General features: G+C 41.0%; 1 protein-coding gene across 7 annotated transcripts in view; it reads left to right on the forward strand.

Annotated features, from left to right (window-relative positions):
• Window positions 1-22,310, forward strand: part of RIPK1 (receptor interacting serine/threonine kinase 1) — a 45,071-nt gene that overhangs the window by 18,977 nt on the left and 3,784 nt on the right. For 6 of the 7 annotated variants that reach the window (XM_010338092.3, XM_074398388.1, XM_039462706.2 and 3 more), the window contains 4 exons: window positions 1,818-1,967; window positions 5,959-6,035; window positions 15,534-15,624; window positions 16,809-17,378. In XM_010338092.3, coding sequence (XP_010336394.2) covers window positions 1,818-1,967; window positions 5,959-6,035; window positions 15,534-15,624; window positions 16,809-17,378 — 888 coding nt within the window. Of the gene's footprint in view, window positions 1-1,817; window positions 1,968-5,958; window positions 6,036-15,533; window positions 15,625-16,808; window positions 17,379-20,033; window positions 20,194-22,310 lie in introns of all 7 variants that reach the window. The other variant, XM_074398391.1, reaches the window with a different exon arrangement.

The following is a 22,310-nucleotide window of genomic DNA, read 5'->3' on the forward strand; positions in this document are numbered from 1 at the left end:
ATCGTATCTAATTGCCTTTCACAGCAGGAATCTAAGCACAAGCCTCCAAAAGGGGAATTGGAAGGGGAAGCAGCACTGAGGGGGCAGCAATCATATATCATTATTATATTATGTAGATAATATAATAATTGAATGGAGAAAGTGAATTAGTATAAGATATAAATATTATATATTATTCACTTCTTCATTCAAGAATTATTTCTTTAAATTATTTAAAGAATTGTTTTTCAAGAATTATTTCTTTTCGGTCCCAACTGTGGGCACTTTAGTAAGTCATAACCCATATAAGAGAACAGAGACACTCTTCAGTTTGTTACGTGCATAAACTAGTGGATGTTTTCCTACATACTCATCTTGGGCAATCATCAACTCTCCCAGGCTGGAGTGCAGTGGCACGATCTCAGCTCACTGCAACCTGTACCTCCCGGGTTCAAGCAATTCTCCTGCCTTAGCCTCCTGTGTAGCTAGAATTACAGGCGTGCACCACCACACCTGGCCTTTTTTTTTTGTATTTTTAGTAGAGACAGGGTTTCGCCATGTCGGCCAGGCTGGTCTTGAACTCCTGACCTCGTGATCCGCCTGCCTCAGCCTTCCAAAGTGCTGGGATTACAGGCATGTGCCACTGCGCCCAGCCGCGAATGCGTCTTAAATCTGTGTTTCTGGCTCTGGCCTCAATATCCCCTTGTCTTATGGTCAGATCCATCGCAGGTACCAGAGGAGCCTCCAAAGCAGCATCCCCCAAACACACCCATCTTGTCGACGCTGTCCTGCAGCTTGCCCTGCTTCACTCCTCTTCATATGCTCAGAAAGTGGCATCACCACCCTTTTACCAAGGTCCAGGTCCCCAATAAGGAACCTTAGAATCATCCCAGACTTAACCCTTGCCCCTCCTCTCTCACATTCTATCAGATCTCAAAACCTATGAATTCAAGATACGTATATGACTCAAGATATATCTGCAACCCATCTACCTCTCTCCATCCCCACTGGCCTCTGCTTCGTTCAAGCTCTCCTCGTTTCTGCGGCAGGCTTCTCCCACCACTCACCATTCATGTGGCAGCCAAAACGGTCGTCCTAAAAGGCGCATGTGACCCTCTTCCTCACCTATTAAAAATCCTTCCCAGACTCTTTGTGGTCTTCAGGATAAAGTTCTAATTCCTCAGTATGGAATAGAAGGCCTTCATCGTCTGGCCTTTGCTTCCCTACTGACCTCATCCCTAACCCTCCCTTCTTTGTCAATGTATAGTTACACTGAGTGAGGAATTTCTGGGATGTGTCATGATCTCTGTAACTCTAGTCTGTCAATATCCTGCTTCTCTTGTCTGGAGTCCTCCTCCCTAAGTCTCCCTTTCCCATTCTTTACCTGCTGGTTTTCCTGGACTCAACAAAGCCTTTCTAGTCAGGGTTGGGCTACCGGAACCCCTTGTACATCCTTCTTGAATAGCAGTGATCAGTCTGTGTTTTAAGTTACTCTCATTAAAATGAACTCCTAAAGGCAAGGACTGCCCCATATTTACCTTTGCATATGGAGCATGCCATTGGCCTTGCCCACATAATCCCTTCGTTCCACCAATAGGCAACTTTGTTGAGAATTTTGTTTTATCTGCAGACATTAAGATATTGTTTGGTCATCTGTATAGTAGAATATGTCAGCTCCTTGTCATAAGACCATTGCACTCTAGGGAATGAGGCAGCTGTACCACAGGCATACCAGAGGCAGAGAAAAATGAGCATTGTTCAAGTTCTGTCACCTTCCTGCCTGAGAGAGGAGCAAAACCTGAAAGAAAGTCTCAGCCTCAGCTTCTCTTTGCTTTTAGATGCTATCTGTGAGCAGCAATTGATAATGTGCATAAAATCTGGCAACAGGCCAGATGTGGATGACATCATTGAGTACTGCCCAAGGGAAATTATCAGCCTCATGAAGCTCTGCTGGGAAGCGAATCTGGAAGTTCGGCCAACATTTCCTGGTAAGATCATCTTTTCTGACTGTGTAGGTTGCAACCTGTGTGGTGATTTTCCTAGTAGGATGTTGTTAGGAACTTGGTTTCAATCTTCAGAAAACTGAGTTCCACTTTCCTTGTGGTTTTAAACGGATTTCCTAGATTTCAAACATGTTGTTCAATACTAAGAAACCATCTCTCTCAAAAGCATGAAGGCACGTAAGGCCTTCGTGTTCCCTTTTTTGTAGTTAACTTTTTAACTTGGGTTAAAATATATATAACATTAAATTTAACATTGTAACTGTTTTCAAGTGCACTGTTCAGGGGCAGTAAGAACAGTCCCATTGTTGTACACTCACTCTCCATCATCCCTCTCTCCGCCCCTAGCAACCCTCATTCTACTTTCTGTCTCTATGAATTTAACTGTAGTGAGTACCTTATATAAGTGGAACCATACAATATTTGTCCTTTCGTGTTTGGCTTATTCCACTTAGCATGTTGTCCTCGAGGTTCATCTGTGTTGTAGCATATGTCAGAATTTCTTTCCTTTTCAAGGCTGAATAGTATTCCATTGTGTGGATAGACTGCATTTGTTTATCCATTGATCCGTCTATGAGCCCGTAGGTGGCTTTCACCAGCCTTCTTGCTTCTTCACTTCTTTTAGTTCTGTCCCCTCCCTTGTTTAGCTGGCACCTTTAGAAATGTATTTTGCCAGTTAGATTGGCCCTGTCGTAGAGGGAGGATGGAAAGGACCTGGCTGTTTACTGAGCAGTATTCTATGGTGTGGATGTACCACAGTTTGTTTATTCACTCCTTGAAAGACTTGTTTCCAATTCGTAACTGTTCGGGACTAAAGCAGCTGTAAATACATGTTCTTATGTGAATATAAGCCTGAATTTCTCTGGAATAAGACCCAGGAGTGCAATAGCTAGGTTTTATGGTAGTTTCATGTACAGTTTATTTTAAAAATTTCCAAACACTTTCCTAGAGGGGCTGTGCCATTTTATATTCAGTGTCTGAGTGATACGGTTTCTTGCATCTTCACCAGCATTGGGTACTCAGGCTACTTACACGTCTATTCAGCCAACTACAAATTTGAGTATTCCCCCAACCCCCGCTACAGGTTTGGTAATTCATTAGAAAGACTCATAGAACTCAAGAAAACATGTTACTTATGTCTTTTTATTATAATGGGTACAATTCAGAAACAGCCAAAGGGAAGAGACATGTAAGGTGAGGTTTGGTAAGAGGGTGTACAGAGCTTCCATAGCCTTTCAAGACACACCATGTTCCAGTGCTTCTATGTGTTGAGCAACCTAGAAGCTCTCCAAACCTTACCATTTAAGGGGATTTATGGAAGTTCCATTACATAGGCATGATTGATCAAATCATGGTCATTGGTGCTTAAGCTTAATCTCCAGTTCCCTTCCCCTCACTGGAAGTCAAAGGTGGAGCTGGAAGTCCCAACCTGCTAATTATAGCTTAATCTTTCTGGTTGCTAGCCCCCAGTCTGAAGCTCCCTAGTTTTCTGACCCCACCCAAAAGACACTCTTAGAAGACTCCGAAGATTTTAGGTGCTACCTACCATGAACAAAACCAAACCTTCCTGATTCTCCAAGGTGTCTTCTTTCATTGTTTTCTCTCTGTTTAGAGAACTTTCCTTAACCATTCTTTTAGGATATGTCTATTGTCAATAAATTCTCTTTGTTTTCCTCCGAAAATGTCTTGGTCTTTCTTTTGTTCCTGAAGGATATTTTTGCTGGGTATAAGATTCTATGTTGACAGTGCTTTTCTTTCAGGACTTCAGAAATATTGTGCCACTTCTTTCTGACCTCCGTGGTTTCAATTAAGAGATCTTCTGTCATTCTAAATTTTTTTCCTTATAGATAAGGTGTTATTTTTCTCTTGCTGCTTTCAAGACTTTGTCTTTATTTTTCAGAGATTTAGTTATTATTTGTTTTGGTGTGGATTCCTTTGGGTTTATTCTGTTTAGGTTTTGCTCAGCTTCTTGAATCTGTAGTTTAATGCCTCATCATATTTTGGAAGCTTTCAGCCATTATTTCTGTCAGTATTTTTTAAGCCCCACTCTTTGTCTTTTCCTTCTGGAACTCTGACAACATAAAAACTATATCTTTGGTTTAAACTATAAAAACTATAGTCCCACAGGTCCTAAGGCTTTGTATTTTTTTTTTTTCAGATAATTTTCTCTCTTGTTCAGACTGAATAATTTCTATATTCTGTCTTCCAGTACACTGATTTTTCTCTCTCCTCCGTTCCACAGTTGAACCTGTCTACTGAGCTTTTTATTATATTTTGGTCATCAAAGTTTCAACTCTGAAATTTATATTCTCCCCTTTTTTGCTGAGACTTTCTATTTTTCATTTGTTTCAGGCAGGTTCATAACTATTAATTGAATCGTTTTGATCATGGCTATTTTAAAATCCTTGATGGGTAGGTAATTCTAACATTGCCATCATTCAGTGTTGGTATCTATTGATTGTCTTATTTCATTCAGTTTGGGGCCTTTCTGATTCTTAATATAATGAGCAATTTTTCTGTTGAAACTTGTACATGTTCTTACTATGTTATGAGATTCTGTATCCTCTTTAAGCCTTCTGTTTTAGCTGAACTTTTCTGACACTGCTCTGACAAGGGAAGAGTGGTGGCCACCTTAGTAGTGCTGGGTGCAGGTAGAAGTTCAGCCTCTCCACTTAGCCCCATTGATGCTCAAGGTCAGAGGCTCCTCTTCACTGCAGGTCAGGGGTGGGAATTCTGGCAAAGTGCACATAGTCCCCGCTGACAAGGGGTGAAGGCACCTCATTACCACTGGACAATGTTAGAAGTCCTGATTCTCCACTAGACCTCCTCTGACACTTCCCCAGTGGGGAGGGGAAAGGGGGTTTTGTTACTGCCATGTGGGGTAAATCCAGGCTGTCCTTGTGTTCTACTGACATCAAGGGAGTGGAGGGGCGCGTTATTAGCTGGCAGGTAGAACAGCCTGGCTTCCAGCTGGGCCTCATCTGACATTACCCTCGTGGGGGTGTTGGGTTTCCTTGTTACTGTCTAATGAGATTGGATGTCTAGGCTCTCCATTTGGCCTAGCTGCTGTGGGTCGGGGTGGAGCCACAGGGTTTGTTCTGTGGTAATTGGCTGGAACAGAGTGGTTACTGACTAAAGGCTTTCTCCTATCCAAGTACTAACCAGACCTGACCCTGCCTAGCTTCCAAGATCAGACAAGATGGGGTGCATTCAGGATGGTTTGGCTGCCCATGGACTAAAGGTTTTATCTTGGTAGGCTGCCTCTTGCTTAGTTCTCCGGCTAGAAAGAGCAGGCTTTGGTTGGAGATTTTTTTTGTCTGAGGTGTTGATGGTTCGAGGTTGCCACCTTTTCAGCCAAGTCTGAGATATATGAGGAAAAGAGAGAATCTAGTGAACTCACCATTGTGTGTTTCATCGGATCCCAGGGTTTCCTGTGGGTCTGCCTTCTTCTTTTCTCCTTCAGAGTCTCTGTATATTTGTTTTAAAAATAATACCTAGGATTTTTTTTGTTGTTCTTAGAAGAAGGAATAAGAAAAAATTATGTCCACTCCCATTGTCCTAGAAGTTTCTTTTTTCTTTTAAGGCTAACAGCTCTAACACATTTCACTAAATCCTCGCTCTGAGTATCCCATCCTTTCATAAATTCGATGCAGAAGGGACAGAAACACAGAGTTTGCTCATCCCTGTTCAGCTGGAGATGAACTCACATCAGGGAGTGGTTTGTGTTGCAGGCAGAGAAACCATAGCATGAATAAAAGGCACAAACAGCACAGGCTATTTAGGCAGTAACCCCTGGTTCCCAGGGTTAGCCTATCCCTTATTCTGTCTCCATCAGAGTCAGTGATTTGGAGCTTAAATTTTTATTTTACTGCTTTGCCCACAGATTGAGGTAGATAATTCAAAGATAATAGATGGCTAATATTTTTATTTTATGTTAGAAAATAATTATGAAATTTAAAATACTATTTTATTCTTACAGGCATTGAAGAAAAATTTAGGCCTTTTTATTTAAGTCAATTGGAAGAAAGGGTAGAAGAGGACGTGAAGAGTTTAAAGGTAGGCAATATAGCAGATGGTCAAAATACTAACATATCAAAATATAGTCAATCATGAAAACCAAAACAATGTAATTTGTTATTGAGATTTGAGGTAAGCTAGCTTGGTTAACATATAAAACAAAATGAGCAGTTGTCTGCAAATACCATCCTGTTGGCATACTGGACCCATTTCTCCTTCAAAACTCACAAAATGAGAGGAAACATGTATAGCCATATGAAACAAAAGCACAATGTTGCTGGCAAAGAGGGAAAGTACCGCAAGTGGATCAGTCATTTTGAGGACTTCTTGAAAGATAATCCACAGGTGATTCTGCTGAGACATAAAACAGAAAAGGAATATGAACCCAAGACATAACGCTGAGGAAGAAGTACTGGAGGGGCAGTCTTGGGTCAGTGTATAGAAGTAACGGCATGGTCACCTGAGACATTGACAGGAGAGTCATTTGAGAACTTCATTTATGTTCTTTAGGAAAGTTGGCTTCTCTCCCTACTTCCCCTATGCTTAGCAACAGATGGCAGTACCGTCTCCCCAAGACTGAAGCAGGGAGGTGGTATCTGGGGTGAGAAGGGTATGACAAGACCCAGTTAGGAACCAGCCAACTAAGAGGAATGGAGACCACCCTGCCCCACTGCCAACTCTGTAATCAAACTACCGTCATACATCTTCCAGCAACTTACTTCCATAATCATGAACAGGAGACTACAGCAAATAAAACAGGCAAACAGACAGAGATTTTTAAATATAATTTTTTAAAAAGATTAGAATCAGCTAAGATAAACTCAAAGACAAAAAAACATTCCCCCAAACAATCAGGAATATTTCATAATGATAAAAGACTCAATTCATCAGGAAGGTGTAACCACTTTAAATGTGGATCTACCCTCAGTAACATTGTAACCGGGTTTTCTCTTGAGCGCTGGTGAGGCACAGCTCCCCCTAGAGAATGCTGTGAGTTCTTGGCCTCCAACCTCTTAAAGAATAAGCAGTGGGGGCCACTGCAGGTGCACCGTATGCTAGTAAAAATAAATATCAGACCCGAGAAGTGTTGCAGAAAGGTGATTTTATTTAGGTAGAGAAAAGAGAAGGAAAGGAGAAGAAGAGAAGGGCTTACACGAAGAGTGTGGACGGGGATTCCAGAGGGGAAATCCCAGAGGGAGCTCCCACCGTGTGGGAGGGGATTCCAGAGAGCTGGAAATCTGGCCTAGGTGAAGGAGCAGCGGAATTTATCCTGGGAGAAAGTCCCACCTTCCCAAGTTCCTCTGGCCAATGAAATGAGTTCCTTAGAACTTCTGCTGGAGTGACTGACTTTTAGTTTCTTCCCGTGCCTGTGAAATTCAAACATAAACTGTTATATACCCCAGATGGGGAGAGCTGGGAGGGGGGGGCGTGGCGCTGGGAAATTTTTGCCCTTAAAACTACGCCCCCTCATGGACCTGAAAAGAGGACACATTCCCTCAACATGGCCTCAAAATCAACACAGCAAAAAGTGACAGAACTCAAAGAGAGACAAATCCACAACTACAGCTTAAGATTTTAATACACATCTCTCTTCAATTGCTAAAACAAGCAAACAAAACTCAGTAAGGATATAGAAGACAGGAAGAATATGACTAACACACTTGACCTAACGGAAACACATGATATGCTGTACCTAGTAACTGCAGAATACCCACCTTTAAAGGCTTTTCAAGAACATACAGAGCATTTTCAAAAACTGACCATGTGTTAGGAAATCAAACAAGTATCAAACAGTTTAAAAGGATTGTAATCATATAAAAATGTCCTCTGACTGTATTTCAATTATGTTCAAAATTAATTTTGAAAAGGTAATTGGAAAATCCTATGTGGTTAGAAGTAAAGAAAAATACTTTTAAATATCCCTTAAGTTAAAAAAAAAAAAAAAGGAAATCACACTTATTTAGAAAGTATTTTTCACTGAAGGCTAACAAAACACTACATACTAAAATTATAAAATGTACTTTGCAAAAGAGTATTAGTATAACCTTAAATAAGTAAATATTTTTATATGTTTAAGAAAATAAGAGACTGAAAATTAATTAGCTAAACATTTATCTGAAGAAGATAACAAATCTATAGAAAAAAGAAATAAATAATAAGGAAAAGAGCATAAATTAATGACACAGAAAATAATTAATAGAGGGTCAAAAAAGCCAAATATTGGTTATTTGAAAGGCCATTAAAATAGACTAATTAAGACTGATTGAGCTAGGTGTGAGGTATGTGCCTGTAATCCCAGTTACTCGGGAGACTGGGGTGAGAGGCTCATTTAAGGCCAGGACTATCTTAGGCAACATAGTGAGACCCTATCTCTAAAAAAATAAAGTAAAAAATTATTGAGACATGGTGGCATGTGCCAGTAGTCCCAGGAAGGCTGAGATGGAAGGACTGTTTGAGCCCAAGAGTTTGAGGCTGGAGTAAGCTATGATTATGCCACTGCACTCCAACCTGAGTGACAGAGTGGGAATCTACTTCTAAAAAAAAAAAAAAAAAAAAAAGACTGACAAAGGAGACAAGATTGAAATCCATGAATAAAGAGGAATCACTATAGGTCCTATAGACATCAAATGGTATTAGAATATTATGAACAACTCTTTGTTGACTATTTTAAAATTAGATAAAATGTACCAATGTCTTTTATATAAAGTATAATTTAGCAAAGCTAACTCAAATAGAGATAGAAAATTTGAATATTCCTCTATTAAAAGAATCAGGGATTCAAGAAATCTTCCTCTGGAGAAAATCCCACAACTAGATAGCTTTGTCAATGATTTCTACCAAATATTCAATGAAGACATTATGTCAATCTTACACAGCTTTCTCTAGATAATAGAGAAGAGAGAACTCTTCCAGATTCATTTTGTGTAAGCATAACCATGATTCCAAGAACTGGAAGAAGTGCAACAAAGGAAAATTACAGACCAATCTTGTTAACCATATGGATGCAAAAGTTCTAAATAAAATACTGTAAGCAAAAATGAATTTATCAAAGAACAAAAGCAAAATAGATTTATTCCAAGAATGCAAAGTTAGTTTAACTTTACGAAAATATGTCAGTATAATTTATTACATTGTTTTAGTACTTATTTTAACAAAATGTTAACAGCCTTTTTTTTTTTTTTTTTTTTTTTTGAGGCAAGGTCTTACTCTGTTGCCCAGGCTGGAGTGCAGTGGTGCGATCACAGCTTACTGCATCCTTGACCTCCCAGGATAAAGTGATCCTCTCACCTCAGCTCCCACCTAAGTAGTTGGGACCACAGGCATGCACCACCATAGCTAGCTGATTTTTGTATTTTTTATAGAGACAGGATTTTGCTATGTTCCCCAGGCTGGTCTCAAACTCCTGAGCTCAAGCCATCTGCCCTCTTGGGATTATAAGGCGTGAGCCACTTTGCCCAGCCCACCTTTTTTTGAGATAATATGCAAGACCAAGCTACTTACCACCCCCATTAGATAACACACAGTAAGATAATATTATGTGTCTATACATTGGCAAACATGGCAAAGCTTTTCTTTTTTTTTTTTTTTTTTTTTGAAACAGAGTTTCGCTCTTGTTACCCAGGCTGGAGTGCAATGGCGCGATCTCGGCTCACTGCAACCTCCGCCTCCTGGGTTCAGGCAATTCTCCTGCCTCAGCCTCCTGAGTAGCTGGGATTACAGGCATGCGCCACCATGCCCAGCTAATTTTTGTATTTTTAGTAGAGACAGGGTTTCACCACGTTGACCAGGATGGTCTCGATCTCTTGACTTCGTGATCCACCCGCCTCGGCCTCCCAAAGTGCTGGGATAACAGGCTTGAGCCACCGCGCCCGGCCGGCAAAGCTTTTCTAAACAACATGAAATGAATCTAAATAAACAGTGAAATATGTTTATGGATGAAAGACTTGACATACTAACAGCTGTCTATTTTCCCCAATGTCATTTATAAAAGGAGTGCAATCCTAATTAAAAGCACAACAAAATCCTTTATGGAATTCAACAAGCTGACTCTTAAGTTTGTGTGAAAGAAAAAAATGTACAAAGATAGCCAAGAAAATTCTGAAGAAGGAGATCAGAACAGCATAGTACTATAGCAAGGATAATCAAATATATTAATAGAAAAGGTGAGTCTTTGCAGTTGGGTTTCCAGAAGCAGTCACTGAGCTGGAGATTGGGGTGCAAGGAAGGCGTGGGAAGCAAGAATGAGCAGAGGAAAAAGTCAAAGGGCAACAAAGCCTGACCAAGAGCTCTGGCAGTGGGAAGCACTGAGCACAGCCTCTCTGGCTTGTCCCATACCAGACTGAAATGCACAAGACTTTTCTCCCCTCGCCTCACTCAGTCACTGACCATAGCTGCTCAGAAGGGGAGTACTGGGGCAAAGAAGTTCACAGCTGCAGGCTGATTGCTCACTCAACTCCTTGCAGCAGGGCAGTAAATCCCTTCTTGAGAGGGAATCTGAGAGGCCCATCACTGTCTACCACAGAGTCCAAAATCAATCCATGTATGTTTCTTTTATTTTTTATTTTTTTCATTTATTTTTTATTTTTATTTTTTTAAAGACAGGGTTTCACCATGTTGGCCAGGCTGGTCTTGAACTCCTGACCTCAGGTGATCCACCTGCTTCGGGCTCCCAAAGTGCTGAGATTACAGGTGTGAGCCACCACGCCTGGCTGTTTCTTAAGCTGCACATAAAATTCACAAGGTATAAAGAAAAGGATTATTGTATATGACCTCCTAAAAATGGAAAGGTAGTTGGAAAGGAGAAATTGTGTTTAGCAAAGGATTAATATCCAGAATATTTAATAGAGTACCCACAAATAAAAAACAAAAATAACTCAAAAGAAAAATAATAGACAAAAAACATAGACAACTCAAAAAAGAAAGTGAACAACACACTTCAGAAAAGATATTTGGCCTTGCCAACAGAGAAAAGCAAAATGAGTCTGTTACAACTTTTCATCCATTAGATGGAACTTTTTGAAAGATTGGTAATACAATGTTTTGGTGAAAATTCAGAATAACAAGCAGTCTTCTGAAGTATTGGTAAGAATGTAAACTGGTGAAGTTTATTAGAAGGCAAAGCACCCAACAAATTCTACAAGCCCCTAAGTTTGCTGCAATTTACTCTCAGTAATGTATACCACTCACATGTGCACTCAAAGATGTAGCTTCAGTTCTTTGTACCTTAGTTTATAAGAGTGAAAAACTGGAAAAAACCCAAATGTCCATAAGTAAATGCCCTAAATTATGATTCATCTAAACTACAGAATACTGTATAGCCATTTAAAAGAAAGAGGTGGAAACTAACATGTAATAATATAGAAAGATTTCAAGATTAAATGTTAGTGAAAAAATAAGAAACAATATATACAGTGTGATCTTTTTAATGTTTATATGTATATAAACATATATAATGTATATAAACATGTTATATATAAAAAACAAGTATATATAACATTTATATAATATATATAATATAAAGTTTATATAATATAAAGTATATATAACATGTTATATAATATACACATATAAATATATATATGTTTATATATGTTATATTGTAATACATATAAACAATGTTGGCCAGGTGCAGTGGCTCTTGCTTGTAATCCCAGCACTATGGGAGGCCGAGGTAGGCAGATCACTTGAGGTCGGGAGTTGGAGACCAGCTGGCTAACATGGCAAAACCCTGTCTCTATTAATAATACAAAAAAAATTAATCAGGTGTGGTGGTGCACATGCATAATTCCCAGCTACTCAGGAGGCCGAAGCATGAAAATTGTTTAAACCCAGGAGATGGAGGTTGCGGTGAGCCAAGATTATGCCACTACACTCCACCCTGGGCAACAGAGTGAAACTGTGTCTCAAAAAAGAAATTATATATATATATATATATATACACACACACACACACACACACATGCATATATATATACATATTTGTGTGTGTCTGTGTGTGTGTATTTCTAGAATATGTATGCAAATTCCTAGAGAGAGAATAAGAGTGTGATATGCATCACACTCTGGATAAGGCTTACCTCTAGGGAATGGAAGAGTAGGGGCTGAGGGAATGTTCGGGTATTACTCTGTGATTCTGAATTGTTTGAAACTTTGTGGTTTTTTTGTTTGTTTGTTTGCTTTTTTGAGACAGAGTCTCACTCTGCACTCAGGCTGGAGTGCAGTGGCACAGTCTCTGCTCACTACAACCTCCACCTCCCAGGTTCAAGTGATTCTCATGCCTCAGCCTCCCGAGTAGCTGAGATTACAGGCGTGCACCACCATGCCCAGCTGATTTTTTTTGTATTTTTAGTAGAGGCAGGGTTTTGCCATGTTGGCCAGTTTGGTCTCAAACTCCTGACCTCAAGTGATCTGCCTGCCTCAGCCTCCCAGACTGCTGCGATTACAGGCGTGAGCCACCGTGTCCAGCCTGTTTAAATCTTTCAAAAGGAGTTTGTACTTACATATTCATGTAATAAAAGAAACTATAAAAAGAAAATCAATTTTATAAAAATAATATAACAAAAATAATTTTCATATTAGGCCAGGTGTGGTGGCTCATGCCTATAATCTTAGCACTTTGGGAGGTTGAAGTGGGTGGATTTCTTGAGGCCAGGAGTTCAAAACCAGCAACATGGCAAAAACCCATCTCTACAAAAAAATACAAAAATCAGCCAAGTGTGGTGCCACATGCCTGTAGTTCCAGCTACACAGGAGGCTGAGGTAGGAGGCTCTCTTGAGCCTGGGAGGTCGAGGTTGCAGTGAGCCATGATCTCACTACTGCAGTCTAGCCTGGATGACAGAGTGAGACCCTGTCTCAAGAAAACAAACAAACAAACATATATATATATATATATATATATATATATATATATATATATATATAAATTAAAAACAATAAACACACAGCTGGGTGTGGTAGCTCAAGCCTGTAATCCCAGCTCTTTGGGAGGACAAACTGGGAGGATTGCTTGAGCCCAAGAGTTGAAGGCTTCAGTGAGCTATGATTGTGCCACTGCACTCCAGCCTTGGCAACAGAGGGAGATTTGATCTCTAAAAACAAACATATAAAGAGACAAAAACAATATATAGAATGCTGCAAAGTGTGAACATAATACCCTCTGTCATTCACCCCTAGATCATGCATGTATTCATTTAACTAATATTTTTTGACTGCCTATTTATATTGCAAGCATTCTGTTAAGAGCAAAATACAAATAAAACTAGGAAAAAACTTGAAGGAAAAATGCCAACGTGTTGTTTTATCTTTGGGTGAAGAGAAAAGCTATGGATAGGGTTTAAGAATTTATAATTTTCTATATTTTCTATAATGAAGATTATTGCTTCTAAAAGGAAAAAGTTTTTTATTGTAGGAAAATAAACATAACATAAAATTCCCTATTGTAACCATTTTTTTTTTTTTTTTTTTGAGACGGAGTTTCACTCTTGTTACCCAGGCTGGAGTGCAATCTTGGCTCGCCACAACCTCCACCTCCTGGGTTCAGGCAATTCTCCTGCCTCAGCCTCCTGAGTAGCTGGGATTACAGGCACGTGCCACCACGCCCAGCTAATTTTTTGTATTTTTAGTAGAGACGGGGTTTCACCGTGTTGACCAGGATGGTCTCGATCTCTTGACCTCATGATCCACCCACCTCGGCCTCCCAAAGTGCTGGGATTACAAGCTTGAGCCACCGCGCCTGGCCTATTGTAACCATTTTTAAGTGAACAATCCAGTGGCATGAAGTACATTCATAATGTTGTGTGGCCATTACCACTGTCTATATCTAGAAGTTTTTTGTCATCCCAAACTGAAACCCTGTATCCATTAAGCAGTAACTCCCCATTCCTCCCTCTCCCAGCCCCTAGTCATCTGTATTTTGTTTTCTGTCTCTGAATTTGCCTATTCTAGGTAGCCCCTAGCAACAGAATCACACAATATATTTCCTTTGGAGTCTGGCATTTTTCACTTAGCATAACGTGAAAGGTTCATCTGTTTCATAGCATGTGTCAGAATTTCATTCCCTTTTGTGGCTGAATACGATTTCATTGTATGGATGTACAGGTTGAACATCCCAAAACCAAAAATCCAAAATTCAAAATGCTTCAAAAATCTGAAACGTTTTGAGTGCCAGCATGATGCCACAAGTGGAAAATTCCACACCTGACACCTTTGCTTTCTAATATAGTTTAGTATCCTCAAACTTTGTTTTATGCACAAAATAATGTGCATACTAAAATATGGTATGAAGTGATCTTCAGGCTATGTATATAAGTTGTATATGAAACACAAATAAACTTCATGTTTAGACTTAGATCCCGTTCCCATGATTTGTCATTATGTACATGCAAATATTCCAAAACTGGAAACAATCCAAAATCCAAAACACTTCTGATCCCAAGCATTTAATATAAGGGATACTAAACTTGTACCATATTTTGTTTATTCATTCATTTGTTGGTGGATGCTTGGGTTGTTTCTACCTTTTGGCTATTGTGAGTAGGGTACAAGGATGTGTTTGAGTTCCTGCCTCTTCAGTTCTTTGGGGTATATACCTAAGAGTGGAATTGCTAGATCATATGGTAATTCTATGTATAACTTTTTTTTGGAGACAAGAGTCTAACTTTGTCGCCCAGACTAAAGTACAGTGGCACCATCTTGGATCACTGCAACCTCTGCCTCCCAAGTTCAAGCAGTTCGCCTGCCTCAGCCTCCCCAGTAGCTGGGATTACAGGCACACACCACCATTCCTGGCTAGTTTTTGTATTTTTAGTAGAGACGAGGTTTCACCATGTTGGCCAGGCTGTTCTCAAACTCCTGACCTCATGTGATCTGCCCACCTTGGCCTCTCAAGGTGTTTTCTCTCTATTCTGTGGGTTATCTTTTTTACTCTCTTCATAGTATCCTTTGATGCACAGAAGCTTTTAATTTTGATGTATTGTTTTTACTTTTGTTTGCATTTTTGTGTCATAAGCAAGAAATCACTGCTAAGTCTAATGTCATGAAGCTTTTCCCCTGTGTTTTTTTCTAAGAATTTTTGTGGCACTAGCCCTTAAATTAAGTCTTTGATCCATTTTGAGTTAATTTTTCATATGGTATGAAATAAGGGTCCGACGTCATTGTTATATACGTGTATATTCAGTTTTCCCCATTGAATGGTCTTGGCAACCTTGTCAAAATCAATTGGTTTATGGGAGGGTTTATTTCCAGCTTTCCATTTTGCTCCATTGGCACATGTGCCTGTCTTTATGCCAGTACTACACTGTGTTGAATACTGTAGCTTCGTAGTAAGTTTTGAAATCAGGAAGTATGAGTCCTCCAACCCTTGTTCTTTTTAAAGATCATTTAGGCTATTTGGGAAAAACATTAATTTTAAAAAATTACCACTTGTAACATCTATGTGAAATTTCTACCTTCTGAAAATATTAATTCTTCTCATAATTTTCTGGGACTCAGTATTTTCTGCTGTTCACTAAAGTGTGTATTTATGCTCTTAATTATAGAAAGAGTATTCAAATGAAAATGCAGTTGTGAAAAGAATGCAGTCTCTTCAACTTGATTGTGTGGCATTACCTCCTAGCAGGTCAAATTCAGGTAAATTACACTATGGTCAAAACCTATTTATTTATTTATTTGTTTGCTTATTCATTCACTCCACTCTAAAATACTATTCAAGACCATAAGGGAAACAGAAGAAACTATAAAAGTGAACACCTGTCTTAAAGGAATTTATAACAATATTCGAGAGTCTTAAGTTACGTATATTTGAAATATGAAGTAACAGTGTGCTCAGCAGAGTCATAGAGTGTTCTGAGCAAAAGAGGCTTAATATATCTGATGGGGAGAAGTGACGGTTCGGGGAGAAGGAAGGGGACATACATGAGAGCAAAGACCCTAGGGAGGTCGGAATGATTTAGAGCCAGAACACAAGCAGAGAGGCTGGCCTCAGGTCAAGTAGGGATACTTTTTTCACTGTAACAAAAGGGCTGGCATGAGTGTAGGTACTGAAGCTGCTTCGTTATGTGATCTGTGGCTAATTACTTAACCTCTTCTGAACTTCATCCATCAAATCATAATAATTGCTCCTCCTCTCGTAGGGCTCTTCGAGAATGAAAATTCATGGGAAGTACTTAGGACAGAGCTGCTATAGATCTTTCTTTCTTTCTTTTTGATTTAGAGTCTCACTGTCACCCAGGCTGGAGTGCAGTGGCATGATCTTGGCCCACTGCAACCTCTGCCTTTCAGGTTCAAGTGATTATCCTGCCTCAGCCTCCCAAGCATCTGGGATTACAGATGTGCACCACCATGCCCAGCTAATTTTTGTGTTTTCAGTAGAGACGGGGTTTGACCATGTTGGCCAGGCTGGTCTCGAAGTCCTGACCTCAGGTAATCCACCCGCCTCGGCCTCCCAAAGTGCTGGGATTACAGGCCTGAGCCACCGCGCCCGGCCGCAGATCTTATTTTCCACCTGAATTGCTCTAAAGAGACAACTACCTGCTCTGTTCTAAGCCAAGTCCCTTTTTTCCTTGGTCATCCCTGCAACAGCTGCTTTTCTCTTGCTTGGTATAATTTTCCTAGTTCTCTCGCTGCCAGCAAGGAGCTGCTATTATTATTTGTAATGCTTGCGGGCAAAGGACCATCTCCTAAATGCTTTGGACTGGTCTCCTACCTGTTTTCTCTGTGTTACTCTGAAGTACAGATTCACGATGGCACTCAGATTTTATTTTACTTTTTAATGTTTCATGAAACTCATTCCAATGTTGACTATTTCTTCTCAGCCACAGAGCAGCCTGGTTCACTGCACAGTTCCCAGGGATTTGGGGTTGGTCCTGTGGAGGAGTCCTGGTTTGCTCCCTCCCTGGAGCACCAGCAGGAAGAGAATGTGCCCAGCCTGCAGAATAAGCTTCAGGAGGAAACCAACTACCATCTTTATGGCAGCCGCATGGACAGGCAGACGAAACAGCAGCCCAGACAGAATGTGGCTTACAACAGAGAGGAGGAAAGGAGACGAAGGGTCTCCCATGACCCTTTTGCACATCAAAGACCTCGTGAAAATTTTCAGAATACAGAGGGAAAAGGCATTGCTTCTTCTGGTGCAACCAGTCCTGGTAATGCAGTGTACCAGCCCTCAGGGCTCGCTAGCCAAGTTCAAGTACCATATCAGAACAATGCATTATATGGCTTAAGTGGCTTTGGAACAAGACCACTGGATCGAGGAACAGCAGGTCCCAGAGTTTGGTATGGGCCAATTCCAAGTCATCTGCCTAGTCAGTATAAAAGCCCAGTGCCTGAGACCAACTTTCTAGGAAACACACCCACCATGCCCTTCAGCTCCTTGCCACCACCAGGTAAATGGGTCTTTGATAGTCACAGTCTTGTCTTTTTTTTTTTTTTTTTTTTTTTTTTTTCTGAAAATAAAGCAACAAGCAGCTCTGTTGTAGATTGTGGGTTATGATGGGGACAGAGAGCATCAGCCGCCAGACACAACTTGCCACTGTGGAATAGTCTCCGCCAGACCACTTGGTCTGGGAATATTTCATATGGGGCTAGGATTCATCACAGATGCCCACAAGCATTGGGTTACAGGTCCTTGGGACTGCTAGGCATCTTTGACTCTAACCTAGATTGCATATTAGTCCTATTTCACCCAATCTCTGATAAACGGGAAGATACCTGCTTATTTGCTTTTACCTTGCTTGCTGGTTTGAAGGTAGGAAATAAGTCTTGGATATTTTTATTTCTTACCTTATATAGGCCAAAGACTACCATTAGTGATGAAAAATTTTCTTTTAACTCCCATATCTCTATGAGGTGAAGTAAAAGGTAGGTGATAGTAGTTATTGGCAATCTAGAATGGAAGTGATTTAATGTAATATCCAGCATTTTTATCAAATAATACTCACCAACATCACCTTAACTACCTGAACGGCAACTATCAATAATACCCATATGTGTTCTAGAGAGCTTTAAATCAACTCAGGTAGAGGAAGCTTTGAGAACCACAGAGCTTAGTTACATTTTCTTTCAAAAGGCCAAATTCTCCAAAAAAACTATGCAAACATCCTTGATTTTTCCCAAAGGTTTTATTATAAAATCTGTAGAATGCAAAATATTGGATTAGACATTAAGCAGCATCTAAGTCATGTATAATCATATGAGCGAAATGTCCTTTTGTTTCTTTCATGTCTGGGGATAAAGTTTTTCATTATATCATTTTATCCATTCCTGATTAAGTCAATGAAAATTTTGGCTGGGGCCATGGTTGGCCCGGCATGGCGGCTCATGCCTATAATCCCAGCACTTTGGGAGGCCGAGGTGGGTGGATCACTTAAGGCCAGGAGTTCGAGACCAGCCTGGCCAACATGGTGAAACCCCATCTCTACTAAGTAATACAAAAATTAGCTGGGTGTGGTGGCACATACCTTTAGCCCCAGCTACTCAAGAGGCTGAGGCAGGAGAATCACTTGAACCTTGGAGACAGAGGTTGCAGTGAGCCAAGATCATGCCACTGTACTCCAGCCTGGGCAATGGAGTGAGATTGTGTCTCCGGAAAAAAAAAAAATCCAAAGCAATTCCCACTTTGTGCCATGCAGTTCTCCAGGCACTGGCACTACAACAGTCAACAGCCAACCTGGGTCCCTTCCCTCATATAGTTTAAATCCTAGTGGACAAAAGGCAAACCCTAAACCAATATTTAATATGTCATTTTTTTATCTTGTTTCTATGTGATCAACCCAAATACAGTAGTTTAGTGTCAGAAATACCTTTCTGTTTTCACTCTCGCTCTGGCTCCTGGTTCTGCCAATGACGGATGTATAGGGATCCAGCTCCTTCAGGATTCTGGGATGCTTTCAGTGGGGAAGGGGTACTTGGATCTACAATAAATAATAGAATTTTCTGTGTTTCTGCTCCCAAAGATGATTCTGCCAAGTACTGAGCTAGTAAATGAACACACTGAGTTTCTCCCTGCAAATTTAAATCATTCTACTGCTTGCTTTTGTTATCATCAAAAAGTCCTAACTCTGGGCCAGGCGCAGTGGCTCGCACCTGTAATTCCAGAACTTTGGGAGGCCAAGGCAGACAGGTCACCTGAGGTCAGGAGTTCAAGACCAGCCTGGCCAACATGGTGAAACCCGTCTCTACCGAAAATATGAAAATTAGCTGGGTGTGGTGGTACACACCTGTAATCCCAGCTACTAGGGAGGCTGAGGCAGGAGAATCACTTGAACCCAGGAGGTGGAGGTTGTAGTGAGCTGAGATTGTGCTACTGCACTCCAGCCTGGGTGACAAGAGTGAAACTCGGTCTCAAAAAAAAAATGTCCTGGCCAGGCGTGGTGGCTCAAGCCTGTAATCCCAGCACTTTGGGAGGCCGAGGTGGGTGGATCACAAGGTCAAGAGATCGCAACCATCCTGGTCAACATGGTGAAACCCTGTCTCTACTAAAAATACAAAAAATTAGCTGGGCATGGTGGCGTGTGCCTGTAATCCCAGCTACTCAGGAGGCTGAGGCAGGAGAATTGCCTAAACCCAGGAGGTGGAGGTTGCGGTGAGCTGAGATCGTGCCATTGCACTCCAGCCTGGGTAACAAAAGTGAAACTCCGCCTCAAAAAAAAAAAAAGTCTTAACTCTGTACCAAATGTGGGATTTCTAATTTGCCATCCCATAGAAGGAAGGTGTGTGTATACAGTAAAAACAAAAGGAAAATAAATGTCTTCCTTTCAGTGAAAGAGCTCCTAGATCCACTCCTTTTTATTCACTGTGCTGCTTAGAGTGAGGTTAGAAAAGGAAAGCTCACTGGGCTAAGAGTCAGGAGACCCAGCTCTAGTCCTGCTTGTGCCAGTCACTATCTGGGTGACTTTGGGAAAGTCGTTTTCCTCTCCAGAGTTCATTCTTCTCAATTATAAATGAAAATGTTACAACTGAAAATTTATATATTGTAAGCTCTAGTATGTTTCTAATATTGCATTCGTTTCTCCATTTCATAACTTTCATGGTTTTTCCAGTGGCCGGATTTGGGCAGAAAGCACTGACTCAGGAACACAAGTTTCCCAGTAGAGGGGTGCAGGATAAACCTCCCTGCATGTCTGTGGTGAGCGCAGACTGTGACGGACAAACACAGTGTCAGTCTAAGCTGGAGGTGGTGGGCTAGGAGGATTAAACAGGGTAAGGCGGCTTGGCACTGTGCCTGACAGTGCACAGAATAAGTGCTCAGTAAATGGTAGCTGCTGTTATTAGCACTGTTATTATCATAGTTAATATCTTAGCCTTAGTGTTAGTCATTTGTGACCTTAATATCTATACATCTGTATCTTTTAATGATCTGTGTGTACTATCTTTGTGATTATTTTCTTAATGCTTTTTCTTGAAGTCAATTCATTTTTGTTAAAATACATTTATTTAAAGAAAAATATATTAGAAAATGATGTTCACTATAAATAAAAGGTAACTGTACAAAGTAAGTACAATGTTAAAAAAAAAAAAAAGGAAGGCACCTCAGAGATCACAGGGGTTCCTTGCTAGGATTCCAAGGACCCCAGTTTCAGCAGCTTCACACCCAGAATTGCACACAGATGCCATGCATGTGCACATGCTACATTTCTTACACCTTTCAGTAGAGAGGGTCCCTAGTTTCCTTGGCTTCCTCAGAGAAAATGCAACAAATGCGCATGGCATCTGGTCCAGAGGGCAGCCTACCTTAGGGCCAGCTGTGCTGACAGAGGTACCTAGAGCTGAATTTCATTTCCCTCCCTCCTCAGAATTGTCTTCTCGACCACCTTCTCTCTCCTGCAAAGATATGCTAAGTGTTCTTTAGAGACAGTATCAACACTTGACAAATTCAGCTCGGCATGAATGCCATTGAGCCCATGCCCCATACCAAGTCCCAGGCTAGCGAGCATAAGGAATCCAAAAACAGGTGGATATGGTTGCTACCTCTCGGGACTCACATCCTAGTGGAGAAGTCAAACCGACCTAGCGTGAATACAGAGCAGCCCAGGGCAGTGTCCTGAGTCTAGGATTACAGTGCAGGCTCATGGAAGGAGGTGGAATCTGTGCTGGGCCTATGTCGGAAACTCACAAGTAGGGAGAAACACGTGGGGAAGTCAACAGTCCAGCAGAGGCAAGAGCATCATGTCAGTAGATGAGTGGGAAATCTGGTGGGACTGGAGTCTGGCGTGGAGGGAGACAGGAAACAGTGAGAGGAAGATCAGAGAGAAAGGGTAGAGCAGAGCTGTGGCTAGCTCTGAAGACGGAACCTGAGAGGTGTGAGGTGAAGGAGGAGGACCCTTCACAGATGTTGTCGAGTTGTGGGATCCTGTTGGGAAGTGTGGCTGAGCTTTGCTGTGTTGTCACCTGTTTTCTGACGTGGCGTTAGCCACATGTTTTTAATGGTAAAATTCAAAAACATAAAATTGACCATTTTAACCATTTTTACAGTGGCATTACTTACATTCACATTGTTATGCAACCATCACCACCATCCATCTACATAACTGTTTTAATCTTGCAAAACTAAAATTCTGTATCCATTAAACACCAACTCCGCAGTTCCCCTCCCAGCCTCTGACAACCACCATTCTACTTGCTGTTTCTGTGACTCTGACTATTCTAGGTACCTCATGTGGTGGAATCAGGCATTTGTAGCATGTGATGTGATTCCCTTCCTTTTCAAGGCTGACTATTCTATTGTTTGGCTAGACCACAGTTGGGTTATCCACTTATCTGCTTATGGATGCTTGGCTTACTCCCACCTTTTGGCTATTGTGAATAACGCTGCTATGAACACATTGACAGAAATATTTCTTCAAAAACCTGTTTTAGTTCTTTTGGGTATATACCCAGAAATGGAATTGCTGGATCATATGGTAATTCTAGCTTTAATTTTTTTGAAGAACTCAATACTATTTTTTCTTCTTTAGATGGTGTCTTGCTCTGTTGCCCAGGCTGGAGTGCTGTGGCACGATTTCAGCTCATTGCAGCCTCCACCTCCCGGGTTCAAGTGATTCTTCTGACTCAGCCTCCCAAGTAGCTGGGATTACAGGCACCCGCCACCATGCCCGGCTAATTTTTATATTTTTTTTAGAGATAGGGTTTCACCATGTTGGCCAGGCTGGTCTCAAACTCCTGACCTCAAGTGATCCACCTGCCTTGGCCTCCCAAAGTTCTGGGATTACAGGCGTGAGCCACTGCACCTGTCCAGTGATACTCTTTATAGCAGGGCCTGCACCATTTCACATCCCCACCAGCAGTGTGCAAGGGCTCCGTTTTTCCACGTCTTTGTC

The sequence above is a fragment of the Saimiri boliviensis genome, chromosome 4 (genome assembly GCF_048565385.1).
Source record: "Saimiri boliviensis isolate mSaiBol1 chromosome 4, mSaiBol1.pri, whole genome shotgun sequence".
NCBI lineage: Eukaryota > Metazoa > Chordata > Mammalia > Primates > Cebidae > Saimiri > Saimiri boliviensis.